Genomic DNA, 10,693 nt, shown 5'->3' with positions numbered 1-10,693 from the left:
AATTCAAATTTAATACCATCCATTATACAGTGACCCACTTGTAACCTACAGTACAGCAGAGCGACATCCACTTGCCCACCTTTTTGTGTTTTTGGGTTTGTGATCATTTTTCTGGTCGAATTACTGCTTCTCGTTTCGTTAATAACCCTGATATCCTCACGTTTTCATATTACAATATGTGTTAGGTAATCCACTAAAAATAGCAGAAATTATCCAATTCACGACAAATATTACTTATATTTAACTCCTTAAAATAGGTTAGTCTAGTGGAGGCCAATATTTTCTCATCGGTGTGCGGTATGCCACATTATCGTATTTTGGCATTAAAATCCTCGGGCCTTAAGCTTTAACAAATAGTTTTTACTTGTTAAAAAAGGAGGTCAAATAATTCGCAAAAGAAATAAATTGGAGATTATTAAGATTGGTAATTGAAAACAACTCCATCTTGTGATAATTAGTAGTTATGGTACTTTTCTAGATTTAATATAAAATACAAATTATACATATATACTAGCGATTGTGTAACACATTGTTAATAAAACCAATTGTTAAGTTCTGCTTTGAGAAATTAAATAAATTAATTTATGGTAAATCATTAGATATTATATTATAATGTAAGTACTATTATTTCTCGTAATATATTCGTTTGTAAAATCTCGTTTTATTATAGCATTATACTGAGTGCAGTAGTACACAATAGTTATAATACAAATTGTCAAAAGGTATTATTTTTCATAGTGTAGTTCTTTGATGTCATATAATATATTTTTTATTTTTAATAATTTAAAAATTACTTAAAAATAATGGAGAATGAGTTTTATGCAAAAACTAGTTTAATTATTTTCCACGTCTAACCAGTCATTAACATACATATTAATTATAACGTTATAATTAATAAATTTAAATAGTCTTAGTAGAAACTATATGAAAAATAGAAAAAAATAAAAATGTAAATTAATAAAACGAATACATATAATATTTAAATACCTACTAATAGAAATAAAATAAATACGATAAATAATTTACGTTATATTTATTATACCTACATACAATTTATATCATGTTTAACTGTACTTATTTAGTATAGTTAATGGTTCATCATTACTGGATTACATACAAATTTTACTTATATATACATAAGTTATGTGTATGATTAGTTAATATTTGTATTAGACAGTTGAGATTGGAGTACACGAGTTCTTGATTTTATCAAATCCCAGTCCAAATAACCACCAATCAATAATCTAGAGCCTTGATATCCTTTTCTTCCGTGAAGTACTCGATGGTTGTCAAAAGTTAAAATGTCTCCTTGAAATAAAATAAAAAAAGCGTTTTAAATATTATATATTATTATGCATATGCAGATAGACTGCAAGGTTATGCATTTTTAAGGTAAACAGTTATTTTCTGAAAATGTATATAAATAAATTGTTTTAATTTAAATTTAATTGAGTGACGGCTTACATATTTAATTTCATATTCGAAAGCAAAATATTTTTTTTTGAAAATATCCGTGCATAAAATCAAATTTTAAATGAGAAGCTAATTAGTTAGGTATTAGGTATAACTCATATAAGTATTTAATATGAGTGGAAAGGAGAGACACAGGGGCACGCCACAAAATATTAATCCACTAAACTTTAATACTCATAATATGTTACAGACTACAGTTAAGTTAAAGTTAAGGTAAATTTATAATTCCGAGAAAAATATTCTGTTTCGGAGTATAACGTTTAAAATGTTTAGGGACTCATTAAAAAAAAATGTAAAACTTAAAAAAGTAAAAAAAAATTTTTTTACATTATGTGTTAAACTTTACTCTATGTATGTCACACGTATCGTAACATTATGTCATTATAATGTGTTGATTAACATAATATAAAATAGTCAATAGATAAACAATATGAGAGATATATACCCGGTTTCATTTTAAAAGTGCTGATGATCTTTTCGTTGTACGCAATCTTTACAAATTTTTCGATTGCATCATACCAAATGTGTACTTTATCTATTGACACAGGAAATTTCGAATCTCTGTGATGCTCACTAAAATTAATTCTCTTGACATTCCCATAACTGTCTTCGCTGTATATAAAAGTAAACAGAACATGAATGTTCGATTAGTGTTTAATTAACGTCTATGGTAAAACAACAACGTTTAGAACATGCAAAATATCTAATTATACATTTTCAGTTAGTTATAATGAATGTACACTACGTATTCAAGTCAGTGCGTGTGTTTTGATTATGGTTCCAAAATTGCATAAAATATTTTATATTATGAAAGATAAAAAAAAATTTAGTTTAAAACTATAATAGGAAGTAGAGTATACACATCTACTTAGTTAAGTTTTGAGTGAAAAATGTGTTAGAAATATTTCTTACATAGTACATTAATACATTGTACAAATTACATAATAATTATCTATCTTATAGATTTATTTTCTCTGCATCATGATCGGGAACTAAATATTGATAATCAGTAATCAGGTATGAAATCAGTGTGACCATTTAGTGATGATTTTATGAAACATAGCAAAATACATAGTTAAAAAATATTATATTTTTCAATATTTCAATTAAATATTTCAAGAAGGGTAAAAGCTTCAAGTTTGAAATATTCCAAAGTGAAAATTTCATCTGAAATATTAATTCATACTCATAAGTCATAACCCTAGTTTTCATTATTATTATTAAGGGGGCTGAATACTGTTAATTTACTAAGGAGTACTGTATAGGCAATATAATATACTGGCTGTGTTTATGTGTATATTATTATATTTTTTTTTGATTACAATCACACTAAATTATTATTTTGAACAGTAGCTACAAATAGAAAAAAAAATATGGTTAAGTATAATTTTATCAATTAAAATAAACTTGAAGCTCAGTGACGTATACAGTTTAGTGGGGAAAAAACAAGCGTAGGTACAAATTGGATATATCAATAATTAATTATAAAAATCGGGAGATAGCTATTCAGTATATATAGTTTAGGTGCTGAATGTACCTCGTTGTTGAGCAGTTACACTGTAATGGATATGTACAATTTGAATTCGATGATAAATAATAATTAAATTAACTTAAATATTTTGAAACTATTTCATTGCTTATAGTAATTAATAATATACGTCATAGTTTCGAAAAGATTCAAGTCCCCTACTAATTATAAATTTTTTAATTTCAATGAAATAAATAAAATCGTTATTTTAATAGTAGGCATAAATAACTAAAATATATGTACCTTTAATTCGCGGTTTCACTAAAAATTAAATTAAATAATAAGTTATTTACACTGTCTGGCCTTACTTCTGCCGTCCTATATCTGACTAACACTAATACAGTAATACCTACCTATTATAGGTACTCCATAAACATAATAATATTATAATCTAGAATAAATTATTTTATAAAAGTCTACGACAGAGGCAATAATGAATAATAATGATAATGGTTTTAACCGTTTCGACGTGCCACTAACCAAATTACGGGCGAGACGTAAACGTTATGGAAGTTGTAGCCACCGTCGTGGCCGCGGTCAATCCACCTCACCGGCACCGTAGACAGTGTCTTATAGCAATCCACGTCCATTTCCTTCAGACGATCGCACACCGACAGCCCGTCGGTCACTTCGGATTCACCGCCACTGGATTCGGGTTGAACGATGCAGTGCAGCAAAATCACCTATTTTCAATCAAACCGAATGTCCAATGGTCTACGAGCTCAAAATATTTCCATTAAACCGTTGCGCAGCGTGATGACGATAATGTTATTATATTAAAGTTTTTCCGTTCCATTTTATCGGCTTTACTTTTTAAAAATTACGGCGAGTAATATTATTATTCAATTAGTTTATATACATTTTCTTTATTAGGTATATTGTATTAAAATTTATGAGGATCTTGCGAACTTTTTTTTTTAATGGTTTGGCCTTACATAATAATAATATTATGATAATAATATCTTTAAAATATATACGGGAATTTAGCATTAGGTGAAACGGAAAAACGCGCAGAACGTCAGTATTTGGAAGGAAAATATTTGTAGCGGCAATCGTAAAACCAAATTTACTAACCACGGTGATATCCCAAAAATATAAAAGTCATAACTTAGAACAGCACAAATTAAATCAATAACTAATATTGGATAATTTTATCTTTTAAAATGTAAAATGTAATATACAATTTTGTGTTAAATTTCGTTCTTATTATAAAATTAAAAATATTACAAAAGCCAAGAATAAATTATTATTTTTATTACGAATTTAAATGAAATGAAAAATAGTACCTATGTTGAAAATATAAAAAAAAGTAATTTGTTTAGTTTCATTAGTCAGTAGTGCAAAATAAGCACATTGTATAGTAATGTAGCCATGTAGGTACTTGTTAATGTCTTCATTATACATTTTATTATTTTTTTTTATTACCACATTTGTACAAAATGTTTGAATTCATGCTTTTATATTTTGCAGTATTTCTTAATTATTCTTCAAGATTATATTTTAATTAAGTAGGAATCAATTATAAATTTGTAATCTTAGGTTTTTACTGGATCGAGGAATGTGTTAATTTTAATTCGTGTTATTATCTTTTCTAGTAATAATGTTCTCATTGATTCTCATTTTATTTTTAGGAACTATCGACCAGGCATATTATAGTTGATATAGTTCGTAATTAAATTTCAAACTATAAGTTTCATGCTGATTTGATTGAAGCAAAATATTGGTTTAAAGTATTTGAATGACAATTTAATATTACTTTAAAACTTATTATGTTATCTATAATATGTTAATACCTATTATTAACTGTTTGAACTCTGTTGATTTATTAGAATATAGTAAACTTCAGAAGTAAAAAACTCCAGTAAATATAAAAAACATACAAAAGCATGAAGCATTTCTTACATTTCCGCTATCGATCAGTTTTAGAAAACTCATTTTCATATGATATTACAGAATGTTTTTTTTTGGACTGTGTATATTTATTTATTTATTTATTATTAAACTATACAATATAAATGATTCATAATAATATTATAGCCCTTGTAGGGGGGGGGGGGTCTAGAATACACCCATGGTAATTTCATACCGGTCGTAAAAGGTGACTAAAATGGTCCTAGTAATGGGAAGCAGTACCAGGATAACTTGAGAGTAACTCCTAGAAGTAGGGGTTACAACTGCGATGTGGAAGGGGAGGAAGACCACCACATTACTATTTCAAGTAAACATGAAGAAAGACGAAAATAGAAGGGTGTTAATGGCACAGATACAATCAGGGGTATTAGGCCCAGCAGGATGAGGTTCAAGGCTCATCAGATTGTCACTCAGCAGTAATCAGAATATAAGATAAATCTGGAACAGCAAAAATACGAAAAGGCACTAAACAAGGATCTCCCCCCATGTCACCAATCAATCCAGAAGATAAAAGAAATGCTTAATAGACAAAAATAGGAGTGAAGATCGGAGGAAAACCTATGGCATAATAACCAATAACGAAAAAGAGATGGAGATGGCATTAGAAGGGATGCAAAAGTGTATTGAAGAATAATGATAAACTGATAAGATAAACGGAAAAAAACTAAATTTTTGATATGTCAGAAAAAACAACAAAGACACAGATTCCAATTCAAGTGGGGAATAATCAGTTTGAATAAGTATACAGTGTCATTAATACTTAGGCATCACTCAGGATGGCAATAGTACAAAAGAAATCAAAACTAGGGTAGCGCAGGTGAAATCACGTTTATGAACCGCAAGAAATTACTATGCTATTATGCCTCAAGAATATAAGTATTCAAATAAGAAAACAATTAGTCAAAGTGTTTGTGTGGAGAGTTGCCTTATACGGGTCAGAGGCTTGGGGTGATAAACTGATAAATAGAATAGAAGAAAGACACTTAGAAAGCTTTGAAATGTGGTCTCCTGGAAGAGATTGCTAAAAGTTAGCTGGACGGGGTTTTGAACCAATGAAAATGAACTTAATGATATAGGTGAACATAGAGTATTATCAAAATCAATCAAAGAAAGATGATGAAGACTAATTGGACATACTTTAAGATATGAGGAAGAACTGAACCACAGAATATTGGAAAAACAAAAGGACGGCAAAAGAGGAAGAGGTCGTCCTGGATTATCAATAAAACTGTCAGAGGCCGGACTGAGAACCTGCAGAGAACTGAAAAGAGTGGCCAATTACAGAGAAGAGTGGAAGAAGAAAGGAAGAATGCTCTAGAACCAACCTCAGGGTTGATTACTAAAGAATAATAATAATAATATTTACCACCTTTAAGCAATCTTGTGGGTACTCGCTATGTTATATATTGTATGTTGCGTGTCTTGTACGGTTTTAATAAATATATCACATGAATAATCAAATAAAAATTACCCCGGGTGTGTATTCGTAGTATGGCAAGTCCGTGTGTAGTTGTAAGTATGTTGATCTATATGCCAAATTGGTCGCATCAGAGTTCACTTCAACTTTAAACGTCTCCCTGAAAAAAAACCAGACAACAACAATAACGAGATATTAGTTTTCGTAGAATTCGTTTATTAATTTTTTTTCCTAAAATTGTATAGGATTTTAAAGAATTTCATCACAGCATACGCGCGTAGATCATACAACTTTTATACTCGTATGTACGCGAATAAAGTTTATTCTGACATAGGTAGCTCACGTAGTATCGAGACAGTACCAGTAAATTATGAATTCTTATTAACAGCACATTTCGTAGGTATCGTCCAATAACGTTTTTCAAACATTATAGGTACCTACGAATATTATACAATTCAGAACACATTTGATTGAATATGAAATAACGCGTAAGTAAGACGTAGGAAGTAAGTAGGTAGTACGTAAGTAAGTAAGACGTTATAATGATATTTCAAATAGATATTGATTCACGTATTGTTATTATGCGTTTAGCTGAAGACGATGCAATCGTATACGTTACATGAAAAGTATATTATATTATAAATTATAGTACCTACCTATATACACCGCACCAACCACCCACGACCAACCATAGGTTAGTCGTCGTTAGTTAGCCCGTCGTTTATGATTTCCCGGTATGCATCGGTACGACTAAGTTCACGTTTACAGTTCGTATCTTACAAAAACGCGTACTCAACTACACATGTCATATAGGTATCAATATAATACTTGGCTTAATATATTGGTTATATTGTTATTATTGTTACGGTAGTTCTTATACCGGAACACAGAGCATTACAGTGCACAATATAAGCATTATTGGTTTGCCGGTGTAGTGCCTACGAGACGCAGTATCAAAGTACCCAGAAACTTTCCACTCGTGACGTCCGTTTAGAGACTGTTTAGAGCGTATTGTGTGTACGCCGCCGCCGTCGCCGTCTTATTATACCGTCGCGATGCACCCTTTACCTGCCCTTTGAAAGCAAACCACGGTCGTCTCTATAAACACGCCAATTGTTGCACAACAACCGGCACGCGCATAATTATTAGTACAAGTTGTTTACCTATGTCCCGGATCCGAGTCACCCGGAGCAGACGCCACTATACGCTCCTACTCCGCCGAAATGCCGTCCACAAATGTGAGACTTTGAAGATTCGATAAATACCGGAATAATTTGGAGCCGACGAACCGAAAATATCATAATCGCGTGTCACTCAACGCGATCGTACGTCACTCGATAGAGATGTAAATAATAGATAAAACAAAAAAATTTTGTTTTGTTACAACGCTCGATGATTATCGTAAACAAGTATTTACCAATTATTAATTGTCCTGTATGGTACAACTACATCTATATTTAAGGGCATAAGAACCTACAGTCGTGTTGCAAATCAAAATAGACCTGTGTCGTATGCCAATCGTCCTAGTGAAATGTCGTAATATTATAACGTTTCAATTCTTATACCGTTTACTTGAAAACTACTTTTCCAATTTTTTGAATAACTCGTAAAAAGATTGATACTTTACACAAAAAAAAACAACTAACGTTTGTTTACTGTTTTATTGACATGTGTATGCACGTAATGCGCAAAACACGCACGCACTTAGGTTAGGCCTATATTCAACTCCTTAAAAACGGTCGGTATAGAATCCCCCCAATCTCCATACAGATATATTTTTAAAATTTAATTTAGTCACCTGCAAGTTAGGATGATTCTCATTCTTTTAGTAGTTACATCTCATTGTGTAGATCAAAATATATGGCACTGTAGTGCCATACAATATGTTATTAAATGTGGGAAGATTTTTAAAATGTCCTATTTTTCTTCTATCAATACCCAACCACCCTTATTTAAGGTGTTGCCTGAGCAACACTTGGACCCTATGTTACACGCCACTGTGTAGGTTAGGTTAGGTTAGGTTAGGTTAGGTTAGGTTAGGTTAGGTTAGGTTAGGTTAGGTTAGGTACGTGGTATTTGTATTTTCAAGCTTCTCCACGTTTATATGCTTCGATCTTCAACTTAGTGAGTTATGGTATCAAATTTGATCTAGTTGATATTTTTGAGGGTTCAAAAGTAAATAAATCTCAGTTCTTTTCAAAATAAGTCAGAAAAAAAAAATTAGGGAAAAACAAGCATTTTAATAGAAACCCGTTTTTAAAACATTAATTCTTTTTTTGTATTTAAAAGTGATTTACTGTATAAAAAATGTAAATAAATGTTGTGACTTGAAATTTTCACAAAATATACATATTAGCGTTGAACAGATTTCATATGATTCACAAAATCTTGTTGGTTCTTTTATTGCTATTTATAGATATTGAATGAAAATAATGAGAACGAAGAACTTATACTTTATCTGAAGTAAAAAAAACGTTTTTATTAAATGTTTATTGCTGTATTTATGTTTCTTAACTTGAGTAAATTTTTATCTATTTTGTTGTTATAACTCACACGACGCTATAATAATTAAATAGTGTTTGCACTACTAAAACGTTTTGTTTATATGGAGAATAGAGATAGTCAATACTCAATATGTATTATATATAGGTACTAGGTAGTGTACGAGTGTTAGTTTATGTTTATATTTTAATATTTCAATTACAATTGTTATGAACTATACGATGATATTATACCTTATGCATTGAGCCATATTTACCCCGTATTCAAATAGTTATGTGCACTTCAAAGTTGTCGTGCCGGGCCGCCGGAGATGTCTCGCATTAATACACTTCTTATATTTTCTGTACTACACTAATTTTCCTGTTTATTGAATTTTAATTTCACAGTTTTCATAAAACAAATACCTAGCCAAAAAGTGTTAAGGCTCGATTTTTATGTCTACTCTTAAGAGGACGCCACACCCGCATGTGTTGTCTCCGTCTTACAAACGCGGAACATACCAAATTTACGCTCAGAAATTCGAGTTTTATGCCGTTCGTTTAAAAATTGGAGTGAATCGACCTATTATGAAACTTGATGGTAAGAACATTATCTGTGTTTTGTTGGAAATTTTTTTACGATGATTCAGTTTTTAAGTGAGTTATGAGCATTTTTAATTTACATTTATTATACACGCCATAACTCACTTAAAAACTGAATCATCGTAAAAAAATTTCCAACAAAACACAGATAATGTTCTTACCATCAAGTTTCATAATAGGTCGATTCACTCCAATTTTTAAACTAACAGCATAAAACTTGAATTTCTGAGGGTAAATTTGGTATGTTACGCGTTTGTAAGACGGAGACAACACATACGGGTGTGGCGTCCTCTTAAGTCATCGCCCTCAAATACGCCACTGCTTTCCCGTCGCTACACGTACCTCACGCGCGTCGTCGCGATAAAGTACTTACATACACTTTGAAAAAGTCGGTCTCCTCTTAACCGTTTCGTTCTACAAAAACCTCTCTTTTACCTACGCTATATTTAAAGGTATTCTTATACGTCCTGGACCTAAGTTGGCCACGGCTGAATTTATCTCACGTCCACAATATATATAGGTGTGTTCGTGTAGTACTACTCGTCTTTGACAATTCAATATATAAATACCTATCTACTTACAAATTGGCGGACTCGACGAGCCGAAATATTTGTATTGAATATGTACTATGTCGCGAGTAATTGTGTAACGCCAAATTTTAGGTTTCGACCACGATCGTAAAACGTCGCAAATGCTCTATATTATAATTTGGCACTTACGCGTTCAGGTCAAAAGCTGGCAGACGTTATAATAATATGCATTCCTAAATTAGACGTATGTATGCCATTTTAGACAATCGCTGCAGAGTAAATTATTATACAATAATATTAATATATAGGTGTATTATAATATTATAATAAAGTTACCAACCATAATAATTATTACTATTATTAAATTCTGCATTATTCGCCGACCACAGTGCACTATTGTGACAGTCAGCACACAGTAACATTAGCTATGTTTTAAGTCTGTATTTTGACAGTTTCTCCTACGCTGCACTAGAATATTATAATATGCAAAATGATTTTATGCCGCGGTACAGGCACCATGTTGGAATGGTATGATTACCCATATAAATAATATAACAGAAGTGGTCCCCCAACAAAATAATTAAAAATATCGATATCGTAATAAGATATTCGTAAGTTACACGATATTGTAAGTATCATAAAATATCGACTTGATCACCTAACTATAAAATAAAAAAAATACCATGCTTCGTATTTGTTGCAGATTCTATTTTCGATTTAATTTATTATATTTTGGTTATTATAATATTTT

The 10,693-nt window shown here is 30.8% G+C and overlaps 1 protein-coding gene across 1 annotated transcript in view; it reads right to left on the bottom strand.

Annotated features, from left to right (window-relative positions):
* Positions 1-1,018: 1,018 nt before the first annotated feature.
* Positions 1,019-10,693, bottom strand: part of LOC132935206 (gamma-butyrobetaine dioxygenase-like) — a 43,090-nt gene continuing 33,415 nt past the window's right edge. Inside the window, exons 4-7 of the mRNA XM_061001682.1 lie at positions 6,384-6,489; positions 3,482-3,684; positions 1,919-2,085; positions 1,019-1,308 (exon numbers count right to left, since the gene is read on the bottom strand). Of these exons, the coding sequence (XP_060857665.1) occupies positions 1,154-1,308; positions 1,919-2,085; positions 3,482-3,684; positions 6,384-6,489 (631 nt within the window). The 3' untranslated portion in view covers positions 1,019-1,153. The remainder of the gene's footprint in view (positions 1,309-1,918; positions 2,086-3,481; positions 3,685-6,383; positions 6,490-10,693) is intronic.

The sequence above is a fragment of the Metopolophium dirhodum genome, chromosome 1, assembly GCF_019925205.1.
Source record: "Metopolophium dirhodum isolate CAU chromosome 1, ASM1992520v1, whole genome shotgun sequence".
NCBI classification, from domain to species: domain Eukaryota; kingdom Metazoa; phylum Arthropoda; class Insecta; order Hemiptera; family Aphididae; genus Metopolophium; species Metopolophium dirhodum.
The sequence above is the reverse complement of the archived record's forward strand: the minus strand, read 5'-3'. Positions and strand labels throughout refer to the sequence as shown.